This window comes from Manis javanica, chromosome 8 (genome assembly GCF_040802235.1).
Source record: "Manis javanica isolate MJ-LG chromosome 8, MJ_LKY, whole genome shotgun sequence".
Classification (NCBI taxonomy): domain Eukaryota; kingdom Metazoa; phylum Chordata; class Mammalia; order Pholidota; family Manidae; genus Manis; species Manis javanica.
The window spans coordinates 3,767,297-3,795,022 of NC_133163.1; the positions used below are offsets into that span (position 1 = coordinate 3,767,297).

The 27,726-nt window shown below is 57.1% G+C and overlaps 2 protein-coding genes across 7 annotated transcripts in view; one reads left to right on the forward strand and one right to left on the reverse strand.

Moving 5' to 3' along the window:
- Window positions 1–1,125: 1,125 nt before the first annotated feature.
- LOC140850692 (uncharacterized) lies at window positions 1,126–14,000 on the forward strand. Of its 5 annotated transcripts, none has more exons than XM_073241845.1 (4): window positions 1,126–1,297; window positions 9,884–9,978; window positions 10,120–10,443; window positions 12,150–14,000. In XM_073241845.1, exon 4 carries the CDS (start codon window positions 12,166–12,168, stop codon window positions 13,027–13,029), a length of 864 nt encoding a protein of 287 aa, XP_073097946.1. In that variant the 5' UTR covers window positions 1,126–1,297; window positions 9,884–9,978; window positions 10,120–10,443; window positions 12,150–12,165; the 3' UTR covers window positions 13,030–14,000. The 5 variants fall into 5 exon arrangements, with proteins under 5 accessions (XP_073097946.1, XP_073097944.1, XP_073097947.1 ...); XM_073241843.1 differs by having other exon boundaries at window positions 10,120–10,246; XM_073241846.1 differs by lacking the exon at window positions 9,884–9,978.
- A 138-nt stretch (window positions 14,001–14,138) lies between these two features.
- The window catches only part of DYNC1H1 (dynein cytoplasmic 1 heavy chain 1), a 73,091-nt gene continuing 59,503 nt past the window's right edge, over window positions 14,139–27,726 (reverse strand). The window contains exons 52-78 of one of the 2 annotated variants that reach the window (XM_073241842.1): window positions 27,415–27,610; window positions 26,816–26,933; window positions 26,513–26,728; window positions 25,617–25,829; window positions 25,353–25,480; window positions 23,390–23,543; window positions 22,742–22,888; window positions 22,501–22,651; window positions 22,092–22,345; window positions 21,871–22,005; window positions 21,691–21,785; window positions 21,346–21,520; window positions 21,109–21,184; window positions 20,272–20,432; window positions 19,940–20,051; window positions 19,783–19,843; window positions 19,574–19,697; window positions 19,339–19,452; window positions 18,534–18,704; window positions 18,109–18,326; window positions 17,912–18,015; window positions 16,331–16,542; window positions 15,721–15,874; window positions 15,196–15,338; window positions 14,904–15,072; window positions 14,683–14,810; window positions 14,139–14,496 (exon numbers count right to left, since the gene is read on the reverse strand). In XM_073241842.1, coding sequence (XP_073097943.1) covers window positions 14,368–14,496; window positions 14,683–14,810; window positions 14,904–15,072; window positions 15,196–15,338; window positions 15,721–15,874; window positions 16,331–16,542; window positions 17,912–18,015; window positions 18,109–18,326; window positions 18,534–18,704; window positions 19,339–19,452; window positions 19,574–19,697; window positions 19,783–19,843; window positions 19,940–20,051; window positions 20,272–20,432; window positions 21,109–21,184; window positions 21,346–21,520; window positions 21,691–21,785; window positions 21,871–22,005; window positions 22,092–22,345; window positions 22,501–22,651; window positions 22,742–22,888; window positions 23,390–23,543; window positions 25,353–25,480; window positions 25,617–25,829; window positions 26,513–26,728; window positions 26,816–26,933; window positions 27,415–27,610 — 4,058 coding nt within the window. In that variant the 3' untranslated portion in view covers window positions 14,139–14,367. Of the gene's footprint in view, window positions 14,497–14,682; window positions 14,811–14,903; window positions 15,073–15,195; window positions 15,339–15,720; window positions 15,875–16,330; window positions 16,543–17,911; window positions 18,016–18,108; window positions 18,327–18,533; window positions 18,705–19,338; window positions 19,453–19,573; window positions 19,698–19,782; window positions 19,844–19,939; window positions 20,052–20,271; window positions 20,454–21,108; window positions 21,185–21,345; window positions 21,521–21,690; window positions 21,786–21,870; window positions 22,006–22,091; window positions 22,346–22,500; window positions 22,652–22,741; window positions 22,889–23,389; window positions 23,544–25,352; window positions 25,481–25,616; window positions 25,830–26,512; window positions 26,729–26,815; window positions 26,934–27,414; window positions 27,611–27,726 lie in introns of both variants that reach the window. The other variant, XM_073241841.1, reaches the window with a different exon arrangement.

The window sequence follows — 27,726 nt, forward strand, 5'->3', positions numbered from 1 at the left end:
CGTGCAGCCCATCCACAGCCCACACCCCCTCCTCCTTCCTTCAGGGTTTCTGAAGCAGTTTCTGGGTTTCATCCCATCATTTCATCTGCGAGTATTTCGTCTTTTACTTTACATGCCTTTGTGACTCAAGCATAGTCAGGGTGCTTGGTGCTATAATTAAATGCACAGGTAAAACAAGACAGAATGCTCATTCTTACAACTTCTATTCAATGCTGTACTGGAGGCTTCAGCCAGGGCAGTCAGTCAAGATGATTGAATGGGAAAGAGTGAAAATTATCTCTATTTGTAGATGACATGATCTTGTATATAGAAAATCCTAAGGAGAATAAACACCCTTCCCCTGCTATTAGGACCAGTTCAGCAGGGGTTCAGCATATAGGACCCATATATGAAAGTCTGCTGTGCATCTGTACTAACAATGAAACAAAGAGTTTTCAATACTATTAAGTATTGAAAATAAACAGTTTTCAATACTATCAAGAATAATAAAATACTTAGCAATTAATTTCACAAAAGTGCAAGACTTACACATTGAAACCTACAAAACTTGTTGGAAGAAGTTAGAGGAGACCTAATAAATGAAAAGACAGTCTGCTCATGCACAGGAAGACTTAATATTGCTAAGTCGGTAATATTACCCAACAATTTGGATTCAACACAATCCATATCAAAATCTCAGCTGGCATTTTTGCAGAAATTGACAAGTTAATCCTTAAAGTCACATGGAAATGCAAGGGACCTCAAAGGGCTAAACAATCTTGAAAAAAGAAAGTTGGAGGATCCACACTTCCTGACTTGAAAATTACTAAAAACTTAGTGACTGCACAGCTAACATGATTTGTGCCAGATTCAATTCTGTTAATTTCATTCATTAAAAATCTGTTTTTGAGCAGTTACTGTGCTGCGCTCCGAGGGGGGCTTAGGAGTGACAGTCCCTAGGTTCAAGGGTGAAAGCCTAGCGAGCCACACAGGCTGGTCGGCCCACCGTGGGAGCGCAGAGGGGCGGCTCCTGTCCAAGGCCTGGGCGGTCAGGGAAGGCTTCCTGGAGAAGGCGCCAAACCAAGCCGCAAAGGTTAAGAAAGCCGCTGGTGGGGGAGGGCTGGAGGGAGCATTTCCGGCCGCGGGCCGAGCGGAGGGGCGGGCTCGGAGCCTTCCGGGACCCGGCTGAGCGGCGGGAGGCCCGCAGCCTGCGGCGGGGCCGCTCCTGGGTGGGCCGGAGCGGTTCCGCAGCCCCGAGGGGAGGCAGGCGGCCCCGCTGAAGGCTTTGGACGTCACCTCGGAGACAGGAGAGTCAAGGGTCAGTGGCAAAATCACGTCCTTACACAGCCCCTGGCCGGGGCGCCGCGTGGGATCGCCGCGCCCGCCTCGGGGCCGGGTGGTGGCCGCCCGGGAGTGGGGCGGACACGCCCGTCGGAAGGGGGTCCGCGGCGGCCGTCCCCGCGCGCGGCCCTCGGCTCCGACCTTGGCGGCGCTGATGGGCGCCCCCGGGCCCTCCTCGCCCGAGCCCGCGCCCCGGCGGCCCGGCTCCAGCCGCAGCGCCCTCCTGGGTCACCCGCGGGGACCAGCTACACCGGGGGCCGCTCTCTGGGAGCCGGAGGCCGCGGGCAGCGCGGTCTCCGGGCGGTGGGCGCAGGTGCGGGGCCCGGGGGCGCCTCCCGCCGCCCAGGGGCTTCCCGCGGCGGCCGTCCCGCGGGGTGCGCCCCCTCCAGCCAGCGGCCCGGAGGGCCCCACCCGAGCCTCGGGGACCCTGCGGCGTGGGAGTGAGGACGTCGCCCCCGAGAGGGTGGGGTTTCTGCCCCCGGGGAGTGAAGAGCCCCCGCTTGAGTGAGGACACGGCCCCTCCTCTGGGGGCGCCCCGCCGTTGCGAGGGAGGGTGATGTCCCACCGCCTGGGTCTGGGTCTCTGCCTCAGAGACCCCCTTCCCTGTCCCTTGTGGAGGAACAGCGCCCCCCAGAGGCAGACCTGCGGATCTGCGGGGCGGTATGCAGTGGGGGCTGATTGGGGTCTCTCACTCCCCACGTATGGGGATTGGGGAGAAGAGGTGCCCTGCACCTCGAAGCTGTCTTCCAAAGTGGGGTGACCTGGGCCAGCTCTGCCCAGGTGAGGGAGCGAGGGTGGCCCTGGGCTGCCCCTGCTTTGCCCTCAGACAGTAAACAGCCTCAGCTTGACAGGTGTGGACACCCGCCTCCCCTTCAAACCCACAAGAGAATTCCAGGGCACCTGGGAATTCACGTGGGGTTAATTAGTGTCTGCCAGCAAAGCTACACAGTATTTCTCCAAAATAAATACAACTTTGACTTGTAGTTTGCTCTAAAACAAACTGATCTAAAAAAAGAAACAAAATCCCAGCGGTCCTGCGGCCTGGCTTTGCTGTGGATTCCTTCAGCATGAATGATTGTTCTCTTTCGGTTGTAGAACTTTGTGATCGGATGGATTTTGGTAGGAGCTCAGGCACTCGGGAGAGACTGGCTTACAGGTAGAAGGTAAAAGAGAGAAGGGGCTTCGTCTGAAATTTGTTTTCCCTTTAAAGCTCAGTCAACATTGTCTTGAACTGCAGTTACAAGTTTTGACCTTTTTTTTCAGGTGGCATAAGGGACAGGAGATTGCAAAATGGAAAAAAAATTCACTGCCTTTTAAAATTTATTATATCTCAGAATAACTGTACAAGTAAAAGCGTCTGGTTAAAATAATACCAAGTATGGCATGAAGGTGTCCATCTTAAAAACTAACACTGGGGAGAAAAGAAAGAAGGAAAAATACCTTTTCTGTGATTTGTGCACCAAAGTACAGTCCCCGAAGACCCTTTCCACAGAAGGGGCGAACATCCTTATCTGGAGCAGTCCGGTCTTGTTCCATCTGCGGTTAGGGAAGGGGGCAATTTTCAGCCTCCTGACTGCACCTGAGACTATAGCACTTGGATAACCGTTTCCTGAGCACCCACCCTGGCCGAAGGGCTGGGGAACGGGAAAGAGGAGGGTGTCCCCAGAGGTGAGGTGTTCCTATCAGGTCATTTCTAGTTAGGAGTGTGTCAAAGGACATTGTATGTGTGTGTGAGGTAGGTGGTGGGGCGGAAATCCTCAGAAATGGGCCCCTTAAAGGCCGCCTGCTCTGCCAAGTTCCTGGCTGGGGAAGGTGCCCGGATACTTGAAGCTTGAACCAGGTGTTGGTGTCCAGCAGGTAGAGCATCCTGTGGGCAAGACGCCATTTCCATGCTGCCCGTGTGCCCTCGAGTGAGGCCGGTCCTCTGAGAACTCACTCCCAAGGCAGACGAGTCTGAGACAAACTTTACTGCAAGGACAGGATGCCTGTTCTCGAAGTGGAACCATTGATTAATTATTGAATATTGTTGAGAGAACTTTTTAAAAGAAGTTTTTTTAAAGCAGAAATACAGAATTGAGTTAAGCACTGAACTTAACTTCAAGGGCACCTGTTCCAACATCCCCGCCGTGCTTTTGGGGAGATGGGGGGGCTGGGCAGTTTTCGATCTTGTTGGGGACGAGGTGGCTCACGATATATATATATATAGTTTTTTCAGATCTTCGGGTAGATTTGCTAAGTTCCTCTGTCAGAAGACCATTTTGCATCTGTTCTATGCCTTCCTCCTTTCTCCACACCAGCGTCTCCCTCCCAACTCCTCCTCTCCTGGAGGCCGGCTCTCTGGACTTCACCTCCGCCTCCGTCAGCAGCCTCTGCCCCAGGAGGCACCTGGGCTCCAGGTCGGGCCCTCAGGAGGCGGCTCTGGCTGGGGAACTGGCTTGTCCCCCAGGGCCTCTGCTTCTGGGCACGCCTCCACGGGCGGAGTGACAAGCGCAGGGCCGGCGGGCGAGGGACCAAGGCTTGGCTTGGGCTTCTCCCTCTCCCTTGGGGATGGGAGCTGCCCCTAGGGCTTTGGCTGCCTGGGTGAGGTCCTGGCCCATTATCTCTTTCTTCTTCCTGCTTTGTTTGAGAGACATTTTTTTATTATCATAAAAGCTTTTTTTGCTAATATCCAGTGTTTTACTGAGGGATTAAAACATATTTACAAAGTGCATTTTTTAAAGCTTTATTAGGAAAATTTGCCAAGGGTTCAGCTTTAACAAATGTCAAATTACCACATGTGACCAGCAGAGACCCCAGAAGACTGTGGGTATAGGTGCACCCTGCAGCTTCCAGGTCGGTTCTGCTCTGAGGCTTTTCATGCTCCTGAATAATGACCACAGCGGTGTGAAGTCAGGGGGCAGCAGGGCACTGGCCAGAGGCTGGCTTGCTGCTCCCTAACTTTAACATTTTAAAACCCCAGGGTTCCATAGTATGACTTCTTGACCCCTGTGAGGTCAGTCTATGAAAATGATTTTTTCCCAGGTGGGGTCTGGGACTGTTTTTTAATGTAACGATACACTCTATATATATCCTTTTATGTTTGAAATCTTTAATGTTGCATTTTGAAACTCAAATAAAAGTCGGTTCCCTTTCTGACCACCTTCTCCCCTGGGTGTTTCAAATCTCTCTGTTGTCTTATAAGGACACCTGTCATTGGATTTGGGGTCCACCTCAATCCAGGAAGACTTCGTCTTGAGATCCTTGACTCAGTTACATCTGCAAACCCTGGGGACACTCATAGGTCCTGGAGTTCAGGGTGTGTGGGTGAGGACATATTTGGGGGGCCTCCATTCAACCCACTGCACAGGGCCTCCTGGGAAAGTTTTGATGGCAACCCTCCATCAAATAAGAAAATACTGTGTCACCTGTCGACTTCCACTGACCCGGAAGACAGGGGACACTGAATTAAAATGTCACTTTTCCAGTGGCAGGGTGCCCTTTGAGCCTTGTGATTGATTCCCTTGGGCTGCAATCTGTGCGGAGTGGGATGTTCATCTTGGTGTCATGTACCCTTGTGTCTCCCAGTTCTGATGAATCATAAACCAGTACGGAGAGCAGCGGGCAGCCCTCCCCTGGGTTCTGGCTTCCTGCACCAGTTGCCCATTTTGCCAGTGGGGAAACAGACTGAGACACTTTTAGGCATCTGAACCTTGCAGCCAGATGGGCAGCTGACCTGGGGTTTGGCCCAGAAAGTCTGGGTGTGAACCTCTTAGCTATTCTGCCTCCAGTGGAATCTGGTTTCCAGCTTGGGGAGCTCAGAGGGTGGTGGAGCTAGTTTAGCTGCCATGGAGACTTCAAAAGGCAGGCAGATCCGGGAAGCATGGCGCTTAGGACGTGTTGGGTGAGAGGTCGCTGTGAAATGGTTGCCAGGCAGCTGCGTCTGACAAGGCCTCTCCCTGCACATTAGGTGAAACCTCAGCCCAGATGGGGAAGGTTCTTGACTGGGAAAGAATTCTTGATCAGGTCAAACAAGTGCCAGCAAGAAAGGAATTCATTAAAGCGAGGGTAGAAGCCAGTGTCAGCAGCCACGCAGCCGGTAGAAAGCAAGGGAGAGCAGGGGGAGGGGAGGGAAGTTAATTGAACTGGTTGGCATAGTGCAAACCCCATGCCAACTCCTGAAGCCAGGGTCACCTGGCGTCCAGTGTCCACTTGATCTGCACGGCATGGGAATTATATCCCTACCACCCCAGGGTTTGGGGGAGCCGTGGAGCACTGGGTGGTGAGTTTATGTTCTGAGAGCTTCCACTTCCTCCCTGGTCTGAAATAAAACAGGGAGAGAGAAAAGGATTGTGTTGAGACTAGAAAGCTGAATGAAATAGCAAAGTGACAGAGACATTGACCCCCAGAGGTGGAGGCTGGAGAGTTCTTGTCTTTATCGTGGAAAAGAGTTCAGAGGCGACTGCGGTCAGCTTATGCAACAGAAAGTTTATTTGGTATAAGACAGTACGTGTGGGCAACCCCAGGGAGGAGGAGCTCTTAAAGGTTTAGGGTTGGGGGTTTTATAGGGTCTTTTGGGCAGGGGTCAGCATAAGGCATGCTATGCACAGGTGATTCATAATTCCTTTGAAGTTTTGTTGTAAGAATGGAGTTATTTAGGTGACTGTGTTGATCCCATCTCGGCCTTCTTTATCCACGTAGGTTCATTTACACTCCGGAGGTCTGTCTCTCGCCCTGGTTACAAAGTTAATTGATTAAGGGGCTGGAAGAACAGCGTGTAGGTTAAGTTAAAGAATAAGCTGGGCCTTTTTTGCAGGCTGAGTAGATTTTACAGTGGCGGGACTCCTGTCCCATATCCCTGCTCTGTCTCAGAATGTGCACGCATGCATTTATCCAGGAAATACTCATTGAGCACCGGCTGTGTGCTCAGTTGGGTGCCAGGCTTTTGGGACACAGCTATGGGCACAAGCAAAAGGTCCAGGCAATGGCTGGTGAGTCATATGAAGGGGTTGATGATCCCAGAGACAGAGACAGAAAAGTAGGAACCAGAAAATGTTCCATAAGCGCCAGCAAGGAAAGTGCAGCTGGTGGGGGTGCATGCACGTGGGGGTGTCTCAAGAGTAGAGATTCGGAGGCTCTCAGGACAGAGGTGGTGACTTCCAAACTTGCAGTCGAACACTGTCACACATACAACAGAGGAGAATGCTCTAATATTCTCCAGCTTCAAGGCAGGAAGGCCTTTGCAGAAACAACCTGCCCACATCAGCCCTGGAGTGCTCACCCGAGTCACCAGCTGCGGGGAGGGCCGGGATTGGGCGGATAGTCCGCAGAGGGCAGGGGGGGTGGTTATAAAGAAGCCGAAGGAGGTAAAGGCATGGTCACCTGGTCACCCAAAGTGACTGAGCCCAGCGGGCAGGTGGCATTCTGGGGGCAGAAAGCCAAGTTCCGGGGTGGGGTGGGGGAGAGGGCAGGAATGCAGACAGGGGAGGGCTGGGGGCTTCCCCATGGCCCACTTTGACCTTGGCCAGGAGGAAGGGTCCAGGAGTGGCCAGGAAGAATTGCAGGGGTTTGTGTATCAAGGTGACTTGATTTCTAAGAATTCTGCAGTGAATCTCTGTGACTGGAGCTTTTTCTTGTAACTTTTGAGGCTGGTGGGGAGGGGCAGTAGGGGTGGGGGGAGGATGGCTGAGTTCTGTCTCTTTGCTCAGCTAGAGAGGCTGCCAGGCAGGGAGTCCGAGAAGCTGGCACTTGGGCACCTGGGGAGGTGCGTGGGTGGGGGGTAGGGGTGCGCGCAGGGGGAGCCGAGCAGCCACGTGGCAGGAGTTGGGACTGGCCTCCGGCCTTGGCCCCCACAATCCTGATGAGGCTGCTGGCTTGACTCATGCACAGGGTGAATCCCAAGTGGGTGCTGCCCTTCCGGCCTCGAATCCCAAATGGGAAGTTTACAAAATAGGTTTCTGCCTCTCCAGGTGTAGATGCTGTGGGTGAGTGTAAAGGCTGCATGTGGAGAAGCCTCTCAGCAGCTCCCCAGGGACACACGGGGGCCACCGTAGGAGTCCGGGACCTCGTTTACTTACTGTGTGTCATTTAATAGTTGTTTTTTTAAAGCAATGTGCGTGAAATGCCTTTTTATTAAAAAGTGTGTAGGAAGTCCTTCAGCCTGGTGCCAGCCAGCTGATCTAGAGCAGGTGAGGTTGGCAGCAGCCCCGCTCTGCGCTTGGCGGGAGGAGGAGGAATCTAATTTCACCTCTTCGGTACTTTTGTCTAAACTCAGCCTAGAGAGTCCTGAGTAACTCCCAGGGTGTGTGCTTGTGGGGATCGGAATCAAAGTTGGGTTGGGTTGCAAAGGACAGGAGACACCCCTCCAGTCTCAGCCCAGCCCGGGGCAGAGCAGGGCGTGGTGTTTATCAGGCTCGGGCGCAGTCACAGTGAGTGCGCGCTGCTGCGAGCGAGTGGTGGAACCACACGGGGCGGGCTGCCTCCGGGCACGGACGTGCAGACGCCTGCTCCGGCGGTCAGCACGGTGTGCACTGCTGTGCGGGCTGCAGGGTGACCCCCTAAGAGGACGGGGAAGGGGGCAGAAAGGTGACTTTACAGAGAACCTGGCGGGCTCCCCCTCGGCCAGCTGGTGCTGGCCCGGCCCCTGCTGCCTTGCGGCAAGAGCATCGTCCTCCCAAGTGCACAACCTCAGAATCATAAGGAAACGCCAGCAATCGGCACGGGCAGAGCTCACCGAACGTGCTCCTCACAGCCGCCCCAGAGCAGGGGAAGCCTGAGCGGCCACCACAGCCAAGGGGTACAGAAACCGAGCGCCCACGTGTGACCGGGTGTCCTGGGGGTGGTCCCAGGGCAGAGCGGATGGCAGGTGAAGATGGAAGGGACCCGGGTAAGGTGTGGATGTCAGTTAATACTAAAAAAAAAAGAGAAGAGAAAATGCAGATTTTGTTTTTGTTGGAACCTTTCTAGCCTTTAAAATGCTGGCGAGTGATGTGCTTGAGGGTCTGGTTTGGAGCATTGCCCGTTTCTCTGGACTTCTGCCTCAGAACCGGTGTTCCCAGGAGCCCAGTTTGGGAAAGCCTGAGTGGGTCACAAGGAGCGCGTGCTGAGCCTGTGACCGTATGCTTCCCGGCAGGGCCTGGTGGTGCTGCCGCCTGGATTCCGAGGAAGGCCAGTGCCCCGAGGCTCCGGGCCTCAGGGCAGATGCCGCCTCCCTGTCTGGGCTGCGTGGTCACGTTCTTAACGGCACGCTTAGGAAGAGCTGGGTTTGTCCCCTGAGCGAGCCCAGCCTGGGCTTGAATGACTTGTCTGTTAGAAAACAAGACGGCGGCAGGGGGCACATCAGAGCTGGGGGTGGTCTGCTCTCCTGCTCTCCCTTCCTAGGAGCCTCCCGTGGCCAGTGCATGGGCGACGTTCCCCATGCGCACAGGGGCTCCCCAAGTAAGGCGCGGCTCGGGGGCTGCACTCCTTGCCACCAGCTGCCTGCGGGCTTCCTTTCAGCTCTGAGTATTTTGGGAACCCCCTACATTTGTCTCACTGAGGCGTGACTTGCCGTGAACTCACTTCTCTGAAGCCAAGCTCTGAGCCAGCCCACGTGAACACACAGGGCACAGCTCTAAGGCCCCTCCTGGCCTTTTGTGCTGACCCCTCCCCAGCCCTGGCAACTGCCGCCCTGTGCCATGTTCCTGTGAACTTGATGTTTCCCAGTGAAGTGAAGTCCGTACCCAGCCCCGAGCCCTGGCCGGTCTGAGGCACGGTTGGCCCGACTGCATCAGGGCAGCGTGCAGCCAGGCCAGCGCCAGGGCTGGCTTCCAGAGGAGGCAGGGGACCACACCCCCTCGCTTCAAGGTGCTCCCCTGCTGGCCACCTGACCCTCTTAGTGGAGCTGAGGGCAGGGTGGGGGTGGAGGGGACAGGTGGCCTGAGCAGACCCTGTGAGCCGGAGACCAGGAACCCTTGCCCTGGGCCCAGACCTGTCCTTGGAAATCATGTTCTCCATGGTTCTTGGTATCACCTTAAGGTCTTTTCTCCTCTCCGAACTAAAGGTATTCAGATTTCTGACCTTTGAGAGTCTGTCTTTTGATTAAGAAACAACAAAGAAGAGTTGCTTTTTCCTGGCAGCTTGGGATTAGTGGGGAGGGTCAGCCCTGGGTTCCTCCACGGACCCTGAGCAAGACCCGGCCCCTCTCTGGCCTCAACTCCAGCATCTGTAAAACGGTGGGGCTGGGCTGGACGGTCTGGTGCCCTCCACGGTCTTCTGGCTTCGGGGCAGAAAGAGGGCCCGGGTGCTGTGTAGAATCGATGGGCTGTTTCCGCCCTTTCCCGGTGTGATGCGATCAAATCTAGCTGCTGAGTCTTTCTCCTTGAGCGTTTCTGGCTCTACTATTCTGTTTTAGACCCTCAAACCAAGGCCTCTCAGGGGTCCTCTGCCTCTGCTCAGGCTCCTGGGAGACCTTGTCACCCAGCCACCTGGGGCCGCCATCCTGCAAGTGACCGATGGGACAGCGGGTGCTCGGTCCTTTGCCTGTGAACACTAAGCTGCCCTCTTTCGCTTTTCACGATATTCAAGCTTTGTTGTCGTTTTCCCCCAGGCCAGTCACAGGAAGAGTCATACGGACTTTGCCGCCGGCATGTCACGGCGCGAGCCAGGGGCCCTCGGTCGCCGGGGACGGCGGCCGCCCTCTCAGTGAGTTCCCAGGCGGCAGCCAGAGGCCTCCTTCCAAGGGAAGCAGTCTCAGGCCTGCTGTGTGAATTCTTTTCTGCCTGGTGGCATTACTGTATTTCAGAAAAAACTGATATTTAAGTTGGTTGTTTTTCCCTCTCTCAGATTTTTCAAGGAGAAAAAAAAGACTCAGTCATTTGCCTGGAAGATTGACAAGACCATGGGTTTGCAATCAGTTGATCTCAAAATTAACATCAATCAAAATGAAAATTGATCTCAGTGATGTGTTCGGGTGAGTCGACGCCTGGTGTCCCGGTGTTTTAAGACACCAGGTCATGTTGAAGAGCAGCCGTGTGCCTGCCGTTCAGTCACTAACCCAAACGTTCTAACCTGCGGTCATCCAAGCCGGCGGAAGATCCCACTGGCTTTACTGAGCGATTGAACCGGCAGCTTCCCCTCTGGAGCGAGGACAGCGGGCTCTGAGGGCTGGTACGAAACAGAAGGTTCTACTAGACGGCAGGGGTGGGGGCGAGTGTTCAGCAAAAGAACAGGGCCTGTTCCGGGCAAGGCCGCGTCCTCGGAGGGGTGAGCCGGGGGCTCCGCAATGCCGATCGCCTTGTCTTCTCTTAGGGGAGGTGGGGCCGACTCGAATGACAGACTGTTTCATCGATGCTGACCATGAAATCCCGTTTCCGTTCCTGGGGAGGGCTGAAACTGCAGTCAAGTTTCGGGTTAAGCCCCGGTGTGGTGACTCGGCCCCGCAGAGGTGACCCGCGTCGGGCCTCTAATGCAGGGAGCGATCGTCCTCGCCTGGCCTCTTGCTTTGCAGGAACTGATACTGTTGGTGTATTTGTGGCGTGAGGCCCTTGGCCTCCCAGCCTCACACACGCCCCCCAAGGCTGGGCCTTGGGGCCTTGCAGGGGTGCTAACTGCTCTGTGTGTGCCCACAAGATGCAGGCTTTATGGACTCCAACAATTCTGGCCACTTTCTGAATCTGGAATCATTAGTTGCCTATGGACTGGGGAGCTGAGGGATTTTCATTTTTACCTTCTTTTGGAATAAATGACAGCGTCAACTTTCAGAGAGGCAGTGAGCCCTCGGGGGGTTCTCGCTACCCAAGGGCAGGGACCTGGGTCCCCGCCCGGACTTGGTGCTGGCCCCTGTGTGCACAAAGCCCCGCTGCTGGGAGGGGAGGAGCCGGAGGTGTACGCGCGCTTGGTCCTGGATCGGCCTGTGATGTCCGGTCCCCACGGGGTCCTCAGTGTGTCTAGGGCGGGCGTCTCCACGCAGCACTGAACTCACGGATATGACTCGGCTGCCGCTAGCGCGGGGGACGGAGTGTTGCTGCAGGGGACTGAGACGTGCCGGGGAGCCTTCGCTGCCCCGCGCCGCTCGGTCCAGGGCCCTGACACGGGCAGGGAAGGAAACGAGTGGGAAGCAGGGGATTCTGGAGCCAGGGCCGGGTGAGAGTGGCACTAGGTGTCCGGAAACTCCACAGCCCCTCAGCTGGCGGCCGCAGAGGGCACATCATGGGTAGCAGAGGCGGCTGGCTGCCCTGGGGTGGGGCTGGTCGCCTGCAGCCACTGCTCAGACACGCCTTTGGAACGCCCGTGGTCACCTGTGCAAACAGTGAGCGTCTGGGCCTGGGTGGCAGGCAGGGACGGCATGTTTACACCCGCCTGGGCGGGGCCAGGTGGCCAGGTTGGCTTCACCAGGCACATGCGCCTTGCTCTTTGGAGGGGATGTTTCGGGAAACAGGCTCAGAACCCCAGTGGCAGGCTTGCTGTGTGAACCGTGCCCAGCATGGACAAGGGCTTCACATGACAGAGCCAGGCTGAGCCCCCAGCAAGGTGAATCCTCAGGATTTGGTGGCAATGTGGGATATTTGTGTGATTTGTTTTTAAAGATTTATTTGCAAGGCAGATCATGCGAAATCTGCCAACATCAGCAATGGAGGAAATGATACATACAGATGAGGTGGTTATGCTTGAGCCCACTGCCAGAAATTGGTAACTGGCTGAGAAATACTCTGTCATCAGTTTTTAGATTGTAATGGTAACAATTCAGAAGACACCCTCAGCCATCCTGCCCGCAACTTCAACTGGTCTCTGGGTGACGTGGACTGTAATGAGCCTTCACCTGCCTGCACTTAGGCCCACGAGTCCAGAGGTTAACTTAGACGCTCTCTCCCCAGGGTTCCAGACCTTGTCATGAGGGTGCCGGCTGGGCCCTGTGGCGTGGATGTGCAGCCTGTGGAGGCCCGTGACATGGACATGCGGCCTGTGGAGGCCCGTGGCGTGGACGTGCGGCCTGTGGAGGCCCGTGGCGTGGACGTGCGGCCTGTGGAGGCCCGTGACGTGGACATGCGGCCTGTGGAGGCCCGTGGCGTGGACGTGCGGCCTGTGGAGGCCCGTGGCGTGGACGTGCGGCCTGTGGAGGCCCGTGACGTGGACATGCGGCCTGTGGAGGCCCGTGGCGTGGACGTGCGGCCTGTGGAGGCCCACAGTCCTGAGGCCCGCCGCTGGGCAGCCAGGCTTGCTGGGTCTTCCGAGGACTCAGAGGAACAGAGGAGGACCAGGGGCCCGGGGCAGCCGGCCCCACACCCTTCACTGTGGAGCCCCCCGAGACTGGAAGAACACGGGGCAGAGCCAGAGGGCACAGCCACCACTCACTCGGGAACGAGGGGCATTCACTCTCCAAGAGGAAACTGGAATGAGTGGCCTGAATCTGTCCTGGGGCTCTCGCCCCCGCCCCGCCCCCAGCTCACATGCAGCCGCCTCCGGGCGGGGGTGCCAGCCGAGGGAAGGGGCGCCCCGGCCCCCCTGCAGGACAGTCTGCATTTGCCTTGGTGTGCCCGCTGGGCCCTGCCGCGGGTCCTCATCACTGCTCCTGGTCTTCCTGCTTACGAGCCGGGGTCTTCTGAGTGGCGGTGGCTCCTCCTGCTGGCCCGAGAACGGTCCCCACCTCAAAGATTGAGGGGTGGCAGGCCTCCAACCTTTCCCCAACCTCGGGGCTTTGCTGACCGAGCTCTCTGCTTCCTAGCAGGCACGAACCCATCAGGAGTCTGGTGCTAGCGTGACAGCTGAGCCTCTTGTCTGTGTGGCCGCCCGCCTCCCTCAGGACTAAGTTGTTCCTGCCAATGAAAGGGACGCCCACCCTGGGGAGCTGCTGCTTCCTCCTGTGGGGGTGGGCATGGGCCGGGCACTGGGGGGCTGGCCCCTGGCCCCTTTCTGCCAGCTCCACACTCCCTCCTGGCGGGCTTTTCCGATCTGTAGAACTGCACTCCTTTCCCTTGCGCTGCGTCTTGGCCTGGTGCTCGCCGGTGGAGCGGGTGGGCAGGTGTGCAGGCCGGGGTCCTGTGGGCTCCTCAGGTGGAGCCTGCAGCACCGGTCAGCATGCCCTGCAGAGAAGCTGGCTCCTTATTTATCGGGTCAGTGAAAAAAGATTTAAAAAGGGCCCCAATTTTTAATTGCAGCTTTGGATTGCAGTCAAGCCACCTAGGGATCCTTGATGGAATGTTCCAGAAATGGGTGGGGAGGGGGTTCTCTGGCTGTGGCTGTCCGTCCCGGGGAAGTCTGGAGCCTGGTAGCGCCCCCGGAGCCCATGGGGGCAGGGGCCCGCGTGTCCGGCCAGGCCCTCACTGCTGGTGGCCCAGCAGTCACGGGCAGGCGGTTGTGGGTGGCCAACAGGCAGGATAAACAGGTTTTTATCACGGGGCCTGTGCTAAGGCCTGGGTGGGTTGCTGATCCGGCCTGGGAGTGTCACAAGGCCGGAAAGGCTGGAGACCTGTTTCACGGGAGGCCACGCCCTTCACTCCCACCAGAACGTGCACAGGGCCAGTCTGCTGGTTGCCTCTATTTGCTGCCTCCCCAGGGCCCGTGGGAATGCGTGTCAGGCAGGAGGTGGGACAGTGGCACCCTTGTCTGAGACAGAGATCCCAAGGGGCTGCGTGGGCTCTGGCCAACAGCATGAGCCGCGGGGTGGGGCCTGCCGGGATGCTGGCACTTTTCTGGGCACACCGGCAGTTACTGGTGCTGCGGGCCCCCCAGGTTCTTAATGCCCGCGCTGCAGCCCCGCTAAAGGGCCGAGGCAGAGCTCACGGGTGCCTCGGGTGCTCAGGGCAGAGCAGGTGATGGCCCAGGGCTCCGTGACTAGAACCAAGACAGAAGAGGCAGAAGCCAGGTCATGCTTAGTGTTTTATTTCCCGAACAAGTCATGCCGTCGACCGTCTGAACACAGGCACATGCGCAGATCCCTCTGAGCTCCTGTTCCCAACCGTCAGACTTCGTTTTGTCCCCAACCTCACGCCAGCGACTTCCTTCTGACAAGTCCATCCTTCCAAACACTTTCATAATGAATAAATGTTAAATATTGAGCTTTACTCTTACAGGAGGGGGGCTAGAAAAGGGGGTTCACTCTGTGCAAAGGACCGCGACGCCGCGCTCGTAGAAGCTGCGGGGGTCCTCCTTGGTAGCGATTTCAAAGTCTACAGTGAAGATGAGGTCTGCGCGGGTGAAGTTCAGGTACACGGGTAGGGTCACCTACAAGAAGGCAGGCAGCTTACTGCTGAGCAGGCAGAGGGACAGAAACCGCTGAGAAGGGACAGGTGGTCCTGCGGAGCTGCTGGCCTGCAGTTAGGGGCAGGCCTCCCTGGAGGAATCGGCTCAGTGCGTTGAAGGCCTGTACACACCATCTCCCCGGCCAGAGGCTGGGAAGGAGCCACTTACCACGTTAGCCTTTCTCTCTGCGTTTGTCTGCTTGACCCAGCGCAGCTGCGTCAGGGGGAGGACCGTGGAGATGGCGCTGGACAGTGACAGCTTGTTGTTACTGCATGTGGCCCCCTGGAGCTTCAGCCCTGAGGGGAGGCAGGACATGGGGTGGGTTGTGGCCACAAGTATGGCCCGGCGGCGGGGAGGGGACCCTCAGAGCAGCTGTGGCCCCCACTCACCAGTCACGCCAAAGCTGCAGGCATCGAGGGTGGCACTCTGGGAGGTGGTGACACTGACTTCCAGGCAGAGCTCCTCCAGGGACCAGCTGTTGGCCTGGGCCACGTACTGCCTGGTGGCCGTGATGTAGGCCTCGGGCACAAAGAGGCCGCCCAGGCACACGTGGATGTTCTGGGGAGGAGTGGCCCAGGTGAGAAGTACGCAGCACCCCTTCTGTCGGTCAGATCTGTGCCCGTGCTCGCCGCCCCGAGCTGCCGGGACAGTCACCACCCACCCGCAGGCCTCATTCCTCACCTTCAGCTCCTTGGCGCCGCCAGACGCCGCGGCCAGGGAGATGTCCTGCAGCTGTTTGACCCTGTCACTGAAGTCGGACACCCACTGGATGACGGTCATGCCTGCGGGTACTGTGTAGTGTGACCAGCTCCGAGGCAAGATCCCTGCAAACGCGAGACCACAGACCAGTGTCGCCTCCGGCAGTCTCGTGCAGAGGGGCCAGGGCCGCGCCTCCGTCTCCACCCAGCTGCTGTCTCTCCTCCGGGTGCCTGCTCCCAAACGCCACCCCAGCTCCAGAGCCCAGCATATGGTGCTGCCCCCACTGCAATTCTGGGGCCTGGGGGCTCCCTGCACCTTGGGACTTGAGCCCTCCTAAAAATGTAACGATCACACAAACGGGCATGTAAGAAAAAATGGGTTCTTGGGTTTTTCTCAGCCTGCCCCCCAGGCAAGGGCACCAAGCTGCTCTCAGACAGAAGCTTGCGTGCACGGCGCTCACGTGAGGCCGGGCCCTGTGCTGAGCTCCGGGCGCACACGGCCACACACCTTTCACCAGCTCATTGATGAGCGTGCGCAAGTAGTTGGTCTGCTTCTTCCTCCCCTCACACACTTGCACCACGTCGGCAAGGTCCTGGCGGACGTCCTGGAGCAGCTTCGCTCCCATCTTCACTTCTCTCTCAAAGAATCTGAACAAGGGATCCTAAAATGGTCAAGAACAAGAGGAGGTGGGAGTAAAGAGGGAGCGAGGACGTGGTGCTTCTTGCAGAGGGAGCCCGCCAGACAGACAGACAGCACTTTGGAGCCCCGACACCCCCTACCCGGGGGTGGTTCACAGCCTCGCTCGAGCGCCCTCCGGGACCAGCCCTTGTATGAAGCTGGTCCCCAGCTGCTCCAGACAAGCCTCTGAAGAGGAAGAACGGCCGGGCCACCTCCTCCAGGGGCTCCTGCCTTGCCCACCAAAGACAGACATCCTCTACAGTCCTTCTGGCTGGTTAACAAGGGTCTGGCCCTTCTGAGCCTGACCTGGGGTGGGCCGGGACATGGGCCTGCTCTGGACACCACCACGCGTGGCCCTTGCAGCCCAGCCAAGCTTGCAAGGCCCTCCCCTGGCCCGTGGGCACTGAGGGGCAGCCCTGCCCGCCCCTGGCCCGGCCACCTTGATGTTCTCCACTGTGCGTTTGAGGTGGCTCAGCGTCTGGGGGATGAGGTGCAGCCAGTTGGAGGCGGTGGTGTGCAGGGTCCTCATCCAGGCGGGGCGCCCATCGGACGTGGAGTCCACCCTCGTTTTCTTCTCCGTCTCCGCGTAGGCCAGGTCGTCCTCGTCCTCGAGCACCTGCATCTTCAGCATCTTACTGATCATGTCCACCCCTGGGCCGTGGTTCCGCCACCACCAGCAGGATCGCAGGAAAAAGAGATTTGAACGTAAGGCCACATCATACATTTGTGGGAGTGACTGTGTCACCCGGAGGTGCCAAGTGGGTATGTTCCTAAAGAAATTGACACAGAAAATGGTGTGGCCAGAAAAATGGAGGCAAATACAGATGAAAACCTGCCACCAGATGTCACGAGCTGGCAGCCCAAGAGTGGGCTAGAGGGGGGCTCCTTCAGGACACGGGGTGCATGCAGTGCCCACAACAGCCTGAGCGTGGCTCTGGGCTCTGGAGTGCTGGGCGCCAGCCGGGGGCCATCTGTGCGGTCAGCTCATGACTTCTTCCAGTGGGAACTACGTGGTGGCCTTCCATGTGTTCTGGACTCCGCCCACATCTACCTGCCCTCCCTCACAGGCCCGTCTTGGCCTGGTGTGGTCACCCGGAAGCAGGTGCTGAAAGGCCAACCCAGGGGCACAACTGCCACCTGAAGGCTGGCCTGGGAAGTCAGGGCTCCGCTTTCTCGCCACGGCCCTTGTGGGCTCAAACCGCGCCCCGGCTGTTGGTGCGGCCCTAACAGCAGGGTGCCGGCGTGGCAAGGGCTCAGGTAAGTCACTACAGAAGAGGGAGGGTGTTCACAGGGACTCAGCTGCTATCACAACAGCGAGTGACATTCCTGCAAACCACCTGGTCATGGGTGGGGGCGAGCTGGGGTCACGGCAGGTGACACCCAGGGCTGACAGGGCCCCCGCTGACCTCAGCACATGCTCCTCTAGGAGAGGGCACTCCTACGAGCCCTGCAAAGCGGCTTAGCATCCAGGTCTCAAACTCAACTGCCAGCCAGCCTGGACTTCCCATTTTGGTCGCCCAGGGGGCCACGGTTGCCTCAGCGGGAGGCACGATCCAGCCTGAATAAGCCTCGTAAGGTGGGAGCGACGCCTGAGGTGAAGGGTCTGATTCCATCCTATCAAGCAGCCGCGTGACTCTGGGCCTGTTTCTCAGCCACCGGGAGGGCTCGTTGGGATGGAAGGCTGGGCCCAGGCACCCCCGCTCTCCTTCAGGAGGATGGCAGTGTGCCTGGGAGCCTGCATTTCCACTCAGGCGAGGCTGATAGCACTGTTCTGGGCCCATACTTTGAGAATCACTGGAGTGGACAAGTTCTTGGTCTTCCTCATTCACATGAACGTGAGCCTCTTGCCCAGACCTGAACCTGAACTGCAGCGACGACTGACTGGAGCCACGGTCCCTGCCTCCCCGAGGAGCCGAGTGAGGAGCAGCTCAGCGGGACAGGCAGTCTGGTGGTCTGACCGAGGGGACGTCGAGGCCATGGAGCCACAGAGGGGGGTGGCGAGAGGCCCTGGGGCACCCACCCTGCGTGGTGAGGAGGACTCTCTCCGCATTGTTGGGCAGGCCCAGCCAGGAGGGCGTCTGCGTGTCGGGGAGCAGCTCCACCCACTGCACAAACTCCTCTCGCCTGGAAAACCAGCAAAGGTGGAGACGCTGAGAAAAGGCGCCGCCTGAGACTGCCCGGTGTCCCGACTGCCAGGGGCACGGGGCGGGCTCGTACCTGATGCCGTCGGGCATTTGAATGTCTTTATGCCCATCGACCTTGCAAGCCAGCTTGAACTCACTATCGAAGCTCTTCGTCGTGAACAGGCGCTCCAGGAAAGTGCTGAGCAGGCGCTGGTCAAACTCATTGTCCACCCGCCCGCCGTAGATGGACTGCGCCATCAGGGTCTTCAGTGCTGACCACGGGATCTTATCTGGCGAGATGTTCTGCCTCCCCTGGAGAGAAAAGACCGGGTCACCTGTGTGTGGGGGGAGAGGGGGTGCCCACACAGCCCGGCTCCCCAGCAGGCAGCAGGCGGGTTTTCCTCCCCCCACTCACAGATGGCCCCCTGTCCTCTGCTAGGAAGCCGCCGCTCTCCCACCTCACCGTCATCGTTCCCAGCATTTCCCTTCTGTCTCGGACATGGCCCAGCCCACACTCGCCTTGGCAGTGTCGTCCAGCCACGTGTCCACTGTGTCGCAGGCCGACCGCAGGTCAGACTCCCCGAACTCATACTTCTTGGACCACCCCAGGGGTGCGTATCGTAAGCGTTCCTGGATGATGGCGTGGAACCAGGCCAGCAGGAAGTACAAGCGTGCACGCTCGTTGGGAGACTGGATGAGGAAAGTCATCAAGGACAAAGTCAGCAGGAGGCAGCGCCCCTGTCATCTAGGGGACAGCGTGGATCCCCGTCAGAATCGGAGCTTCAGAGGGAGGCTTCTACATACAAACGCTGGCACCACTGACCCTCGGGCTGACTATGCAGCACGTTAACACGGATGTTGTTGCGAAGAGAAAAGTATGTCAAAGTCTCTACTGATGAAGGTGAATTATTTGGCTAACAATGATAAAGACCAGTGTTCTGAAGATGTCACGAAAAGTGGATTACGGCACCAAATAAACTGGTACTGGAGAACCCCCCGCTCCTGCCTCCAGCCTTCGCTGGGTGTCCAGCAGGGGCACTGCTGGCCTTGGGTGGCCTGTGTGCTTGAGCACAGGACTCCAACATCGGCTCCGGGATACGAACCGGGGCCCTGGCTAGAGCACAGTCTGCTCACCCGGGAGCCTAACCCTCACACCCTGCAACCGATCACTCTGCATGGAGGGAAATCTTGCCTGCAGTAGAATCGGCCATACGACTGGACGTTCTGGGGTCACTGGGAGGCACAGAGCCCGCTCCGGCACTGCGCGGCGGGACGCCATCTCTCGGGCTCATGCAAGAAGTGCCCTGGGAGGAAGCACTCTCACCTTGCATATTCGCGCGACGGGGATGCTGCTGAACGTCCTCAGCATGTTGGCCTTCACCCCTGGGGGGGGCTCGAACACGAAGATGCGGCCCGCCCGGAGCAGATTCACCGGCACCTGAGGAAGACGAGCCCCCATCACCGCTGTGGTTTGCAGTGCGCGTCCGCTCAACCACATGCACGCTGACCAGACGCCATGCTGACCCTCCCAGGCAATGCGTCTCCCTGCTGCCCCGCACCTTGGGGTTGATCTCCATGGTGAGGAAGAGCCTGAAGCAGGCGTGTGGCTGCAGGGAGTGCAGCTTCTTCTCCAGCTGCATCAGCCACCCCGGCGCCAGGTGAACGTTCTTCAGCATCACCCACCTGCCCAGGCAAAGCAGAAGCCACGCTTCAGGTTCCCGACTGAATTCTTGGGGACCCAGGCTTTCTGCAAACAAACCCGACTCACCTGCCTGACTTCACAGCTGTATTTATTGCCTTATCCGCTTGGTTGAAGCCTTCTGCCGAGCCTGATGTCAGAAAGCTTAGTGTCAGCACAGCAGATTTGGACTTCAGTGCCCACCATGCACTCTGGGCGCCAGCCCATGAAACCCTTCAGCTCTTACCGATTGCAATGGAAGTGATCTGTGTGTTCTGTTCAGCAGCCAGGTCTTCAACATGCCCACTGGCATCATAACCAGGCACAGAGCACATTAGGACTGGAGTATTCGGCTTTACCTGCAGGCGCGGGAGTCAGAATGAAGTCAGAGATCGTCCTGCCAGACAGCGTGTACCCTTCGCGAGAGGAGAGCCCTGCGCACGGGGCTTGTGGAGACGCCTGGGCCCACTGTGCGGGTGCCCGGAGCCAGGCAGTCCAGGGTCTACAGCAGGCACATGGCCTTTGGAGGAGGTTCTGCTGGGAGTCAGGGCCCAGGAGGTGCACGTAAGGCTGTGGTACCTCTGTGTCCACGATGTGGGTCAGGTCCAGCGGCTGCTCCATGATGGACATGAAGGACTCCCCAAGATTGGTGGAAACAAATATGTGGGCCATGGCCAGCAGGCGGTCAGGGCGGAAGGCCTGGATCAACAGCAGGCGGTGGATGGCTTGCCCAATGGGTGCTGAAGCGAGGTGGGGAAGGGCTGGTGAAGCACAGGCCCTGAGCTGTCCCTCTGCCCGAAGCCTGTGCTCCGCAGACACTCACGCCTAAGGAGCAGCTCCAAAATCTCCAAAATCACGTTCCCACCTGTGGTCCTCTCTGGCCTGAGGAAAATCAACACCACTTCCTACCTCAGGGAACCCCCTGGACACACCAAGGGCAAAGCCGCTCAGGTCTCTGAGGGCACGGTGGCCGTGACTATGAACGACCCCACCCGCACCTGTCTGCAGCGGGGGGGGGGTGGGGGGGGGCACCTGACGGCCCTTGAGACTCTGCAGACCATGGTCACCGCCGGCCCTGCCACCGATCTACAGCTGTGCCGGGCATGGTCCCTCCCTCTTCCTCCTGGAGCCCAGCCGGCCCAGGACCTCAGCACGTGCCCTCTATCGGCCCATTTCCCCCTAATGCTGGGCAAGGGCCTCCCCATCTGTGTCTTGGTCTTTCAGCAAGAGTTGGCACAAGAATCAGGCATCTCCTGCTCTCTCGCTTCTGCGCCAAGTCCTGAGGTTCCAGCGCTGAAACGCTTCTCTCGGGAGTCAGAGCACTGTATCTGGGAGGCGTCCCTTCCCTCAGAAGCACAGCCCAGTCTCACAGCTGGGGCCAGAACGCATACGCCAGGGGCCTTGATGCGGGCTTACTTGCAGGGCTGTCTTCACTCCACAGGTACGGCACCGTCTGCTCAGGGGAGCTGCTATCCAACCACATGCTGAACTGCTGTGGAGACAACACCAGGAGCGTCAGCACGGGGCAGACCCACCCCCCGGCACGGCTGTCGGACATGACAGTGCACACCACCTTGCCTGGCCTTTACACAACACACAACTCCTCATTGCCCTCTTCCTGGGAAAAGGCCAGGTGGGGTTCAGAACACTTACCTCGTCGGCCTGAACCTTTGCAATCAGGTCTTTAAAGGCAGGGAGACAGCTGAGCCTCACTGCCGCTTCGGCCTGCTCTACAGTCAGGCCCGGGACCTTGGGCGTTGAGCCAGCACTCAGGACAATCTCCTTCCCTCTCAGGAAGTGCTGGAACTCGGCATCGTAGGTGGGCTCCCTGGGAAGGGGCGACGGGTTAGCTAGGGTCCCTTAGATCCATTTCTGTCATCACTATGAGACAGTAATGGCTTAAAGAAAAAAAAACTTATCCCATCACCAGACACTAGCAGGCAACCCAAACACACCGCTGTTCTGCGGCGGCACGGGAAGCAGGGCAGCTGGCCTTACCCGACGGCGCCCTTCAGTTTGATCCTGGCGAGGAGCATGGCGAAAGTGATGTGGTCCTGATGCGGCATGCCTCGGGCCACGCGGTTAAACGCCACCTGGAGACAGAAGCAGGAGCTCTGCGCCTCCTGAAGCTCCGCCTCCCAGCCCTCCCCCCAGGCGGAGCCGGCAACGGGCCACTACCTGGAAGAGGTCCTTGGTTATGAGGCCGAGGCGCTGCGTGTGGTCGGTGATGCCCTTCAGGTTCGGGTTCTCGTACAGGACGTTGTGGTAGATGTCCAGGAAGAACTGGAGGGAGTACTGGTACAAGAAGTGTATCTGAAAGGACATGGCCGGTGGCACCCGTGAGGCACTCACGGCGTCAGGGCGCGACCGGCCCGGCGCGGCACGGCCCCCAGGGTCACCTGCTTCAGGGACTCCATGGTGAAGTAGATGCTGCTGCAGGCTGTGGAGAGCGGCAGGTACTGCTGGGACACCGTCTCCACCTCCTGCATGACGAGGTCGGTCTCCTCTACCTTCCTCGTCACCTCAGCCGCTTCCCTCTTGAGGTTCTCCAGGGTGGTGATGATGGTGTCGTCATCCAAGATGCGCCCTTTCACTTCATTCAGGGCTTGTAGCAGGGATTTTTCTAGCTGACGGAGCCGTAGCTGAAACTCCCCTGAAATGGTTAAAACATCCAGTTTGCTTTCGTGCTTAGGTTCTTCCAGAACGAACACTCTGGGGTGCCGGCCATAAACCTGGCTGTCCTGGTCCCTTAAACGCTCAGCCTCCTAACCTGCCCCAAACCTCAAAGCTGTAGATCCAGACACATACCTTGAAGTTTAAGAAGATCAGACCGTTTCTCGTCCACATCAGGTCTCTCTGCTTTAAGCACTTCGTTCAGACACTGGCTCTGTAAGCTGCTGCGAGTGACTGTGAAGTTGACGAAAGTCACCCGGGAGCAGAGGTCTGGGGGGAACTCCACCTGCCAGGGGGGACGGAAGGGCCTGCTTGTTACTTGAGCTGTAACACCAAAGATGCTGCATTCTCACGTATGAAGGGCCCTGCTCCTTACGGTCGGGTCTCGGGTGGACAGGAAGATGACAAACGATGGCGACAGGTCTATATCCTGGTCCCCAAGGGTAATCAGCACTCTCCCCCCTGTTCGCCGAACTTCACGGTTCAGGACCGGATTCAGAACTGGGTCGTAGCTCTCCACGTCCTGTATGTGCACACGTGAAGCTCAACAGTCAGGACTTCGCGGCACTTCGATGGTGTGCTGACTTCTACTCCAGGTGAACACACCTTCTCAGAAGCCACCCAGCCATTCAGCCCTGACTGTCCTATGTGGCAACCACTAGCCATATGTGGCCACATAATTAAAATGAAAAAATTCAGCTCCTCAGTCACTGGTCACATGAACTGCCCAAAAGCCACGTATGTGGCCAACATCCCAGACAGCACAAATTAGAGAACGTTTCCATCATGGAAGGATGATGTTCCAATGGATAGAGATAATCTAGACCCAGGTGCAATTTTAAGGGGAAACATTGCTGTTTAGATTTTTTTATAGAATAATCTCAAAGCTTTATCCTTGTTCTGATATCAAATGAGATGCTACACAGTTCAAAAATGATCACTGTTTGTACTATGTGATTGAGTTCTATTTTACAACTGTGTTGGGAAAACCTGGCAGGAAGCAGCGTCCGGAGAGCAGACCCACCTGGACGAGCAGGGGGTTGCCGAATCTCAGGGCGCTCTCCAGGTTCTTCCTGAAGGCGTCGTCCAGGAAGCTGGTCCGCGTGATCTTGCGGTCCTTGTACTCATTCATGATGAACTCGGTGGCCTGCCCAGAGGGGTCAATGATCAGCGGGTACCTGAGGACGAGGCAATGGAGGGCAGTTAGAGGCCACGGGGCACACAGCAGGTGGCAGAGCCCCCAACAAGATGACAGAAGGGCTGTCCCTACCACTCGTGTGGTTTTGGCTTACCCATAGGGATGAGTGTGACTAGTGCACAACACTACAACCGTCTTTTTGCAGAACTTCCATGATAATGAGGTAAGAGTCCCAGGCCCTGCTGAGGGCCATGGTTAAACCTGTCCTTTCTGGGCCACAGATTTGCTTTCAGCACTTGCGCATGTCATTCTCTGCACACCAAGCATGAGATGCTAGAACTGCTGTTCTATGTATTACTCCTGTTCTTTCAGAAGGTGAATTCCTAGCAGGCAGATATTAACACCACTGCTGCAGCAGCCCCCAGAGTTCAAGCCACCAGGAATATAGGCGATTAGACATGACTTCACTTAATCCTCCAAATAGTCTATCGGATGGGTATTGGTATCACATTTGTTTATACAAGAGCAAAATGAGGCAGAGAGGCTAAGGTGATCTGTCCAGGGTCACACAGCCAATTAAAAAACAATTTTAAACAAGTACTATATACACACATGCCTGTACAAAATCCAGAAGCGGGACTCTCTTGTCCCCTCCTGGCATGAGCCGGGAGCTCTGTCCCTTCATTTTATCTCTAAATAAAAGCCTGTACCTTGCTCTCCTAAAAAAAAAAAAATCCAGAAGCTATGAGAGGGCAGTTGGTGAGAAGACCTGCCGCTGCCCCTGTTCTGTGGTCACCAGTTTCTGGTCCGTCTGTCCAGAGAAGGCCTAGGTGTTTGCAGACACATGCTTGTGCATGGGGTGCACTCCCACCCTCACTCGGCATGAGCAGCCCTCCACACATGGGCACCGGGTGAACAGCCGAGTCTGCGAGCCTGCCCTGGCCTCCCATGGTGGGGACGCATGGTGGTCTGTTAACTGGCCAAAACATGTGAGTATTTCCTGTCTTCTCCTAGTAATACTCCATCCTCACAAACACTTAGATTTGTCCTCATTCTCGTGTGCCAGGCTACTGCTGAATCAACACCTAAGTGGGTGTGGTTTCCACTTAAACGACTCTAGTTCTGCACGGAGACTGTGTGGACGGGTCAGTGTCCTTGTCAGCCCCGTCTGGTGAGCCACTGAACCACTCATGGGACTGAGGGTTTGCTCATAAAGTCAAAGGACACCTGGAAGGGTCTGCACTGCCTTCATGTCCCTGGGACAGTGGCATACAGCGAGGGTTCAAAGGTTTAGAGGAGGTTAAAAAAAACCTGGAATGTGTGAACCTGGAAAAAAAAAAAAGGAAACCTGGGAATATGTTTTTAAAAACACCAATGGTGTCTGGGTTTGAGAGGAGGGGAAGCCTCGGCGAGCCAGGCGGCCTTCACGTGGGGCCAGTGGCGAGGACTCCGCTACAAGAGCACGTCCAGCCGGCTTGCACTGCTGTTACATTCCATCTCTTACTCTGGCCTTAAGCCAAAAAACAGGTAGCAATTTCCCCATTACCTCTACTTCTAGCTAATATTTTCAGTTCTTACACTATTTTAAGAAAGGGTCTGTTTGAATGTCCACTCCAGCACCCAATCCTGCCAGTCAGTTTCAGAGGTCACACAAGACACACTCCCTACAGAAGAATGCAGGCAGCAGGGTGCGAGTCACAGCACAGGCACAGGGCGTCTGCACGGCACGCCTCCCCCCACCCCTTGACTTCCTCCTCAGCTCTTCAAAGGTTCCGGGTAAGTCTTAGTAAAAATGGATCACAGCACATAAAAACGTCTAACCCGCCCTCTGTCGTGGAGAGGCCCATACCTGTTGAAGCGTTTGAGCATGATGGCATTCTCTGTGCACAGGTCGTCGGCAGGTAAGGAGCTGGCTTGCCAGCGAAGACGCTCATCAGCATTGGAGAGATATTCCGTCCTGGCAATGTCTGTACGAAACTGAACGGCGAGGAAAGTTACTTTTCCTTTTCTTCAGAACTACATACAGTAGAGCTTTCAACTTAAGACTGAGTTTACTGAGCATCAAATGGGCTCACAAATGTACCATCTCTTTGAAAGCCCCAAGGACTGTTACCTGGATATTAGCTTGCTGTAGGTGGTGGGACCAGGTGGTGAACAAGTTTTGACGCATCTGCTGGTCAAAATAACCCGCGTAAGCAATGAACGCGGCTGACAGGAGGCAGTCCCCAGCAATGGTGGACATCTGGTTCTTGAAAGTCTCACTTGTTTTTTCCCATCGCTCACGTTCAGCAGATAAACTCTTCAGAAGAGCCGTGCTCCGGTTTACCTAAAGGGAAAGCCCAACAGGATTTACACTGAGAAGGGCAGATCTGTCCCTCCACATTGTGTGCAGGGTTTGGGTGGGCTAGAAATAGAGACTGGCTCCAGTTGTTCATCATGTCAGACCACTGAGAAATGGCACCACAAGTCAGACCCTACCCGGGTGTGAGACAGGTGGGTAGAAGTGTCAGACCAAAACGTGTGTGTGCAGAAATGGGGGCTGGGAGAGGGGTCCTCCCAGTGAAAGGAACAGCTTGGGGAGGTCTGGCCTGGAGGGAAGAGGCACTGGCGGCAGATCACAGCATACTGAGGGTTCCGGAGGAGCGCGGGCAGCAGTGGTGGGCAGGAGGCCCCAACAAGGAGGCCTCAGCACTGCCACTTAGACAGCTGCAGGTGGGAGGGCAAACAGGGCTGGAGCTGACCACGGGGAGAGGACCCGCTGGCTGTACCCTGCCCCCCTGGTACCCATCTATCCTGATTGATGCCACTCAGTAAACAGGCAGGAGAGTCACCCTCTCAGCCACTACAGAACCAATCAGCCGAGACACACATGGTGCAGGCAGCACCTATTCACATGCGTTAGGCTCGGCCTCCACCAAACGAGGCCGTGAACATCTCATGGTAACCACCACGAAAACACAGAATTTCAGGGAAGCTGGCAGGAAGACTACAGACTCCTCACAGTCTTACTTTGGCTTCAACAGCAGCCAGGTCTGCTTTGATGGCCTGGGCCTCTGAGATGAGGACGGCGTACTCCTCCTTGTAGCGGGCGATGCTGGCTTCCAGGTCCCGGATCATCTGCTCCACCTCGTTGGCCTTCTGCTGGTTGTCCTTGGCGTCGTCCTCCAGCTTCTGCAGCTCGTTCCGCAGGGGCTCCACGCGCTTCAGCATGTCGGCATAGTTAAGCTGAGGAGGGCAAACGGTAGTTACTTTTTTAAAGTGACTAGACAAGCGGTCCCCTTCCACATGGGAGCTCCCGGCCAAGCTAGCTACCTGTGCGATCGCCCATTTGACCATAGGGCCACAGGCCAGGGAAGCGCGATTTACAATTTCATAATTGTAGCTTGGATTGGACATGTAGTTTTTCTTCATCTTCTCCCTTATGGCATCACTGCAGAAGAGGAATTGTATTTCTTAGTACATGTAGGGACAAGTAGGGTTTTTAGGAAATTCAAAGGTGAAGGCCAGTTCCCATCTGTCACCCACCCATGGCTGCTGCAGATGGGCCAGACCGACTGTCTTCACAGAGAGTGGGCGCTGCTGCTGAGGACTCTGACCTTCCCCTGCCCTCCCCTGGCAGGAGGTGGACTCCAGGGCCCACCCAGCTGCAGCAGGGGAGTGGCCCTTGCTCCGAGGGCAGTACAGGGCTCAGAGCTATTTGTGGGGATGGAACAGAATTGGGCTCACGGGGTTAAAGGACAGAAAACTATTGCCAGGAACAAGGGCAAGAAATCGGAGTACCTCTTTGAGTGGGTAGGCCTGCAAAGGCATTCGTGCAATTTTGTCTTCTAGCATTTTTTTTGCCAGAACACCAAGGCCATGAGAAAACCTCTCAACACCTAAACGACTTCTTGCTCCTGGGTACCGTTCACCTGATCTCCTCTGCGGAGAAGTTCACGATGGTGGGGATGAAGTTCTCGCGCATGATGATGGAGCGAATCTGCTTCCAGTCGGTCGTGCTCTCCCCCAGCAGCAGGCAGATGGACTCGAGCGCCAGCTTCACAGCCGCGGGCGGGTTGGCCATGGAGCGCACCTCCACCAGGTGCTGCTTCTTGATGGACTTCACAGCTGGGTGCAGCAAGAGAGGAGGCGGGGCGGGGGGTGAGGGTGGCAGCAGGCGCAGGAGAGGGCGCCCAACGGCAGCCGGGCCTGGGCCCGTTCGGAGAAGCGACAGCTCCTCGGGG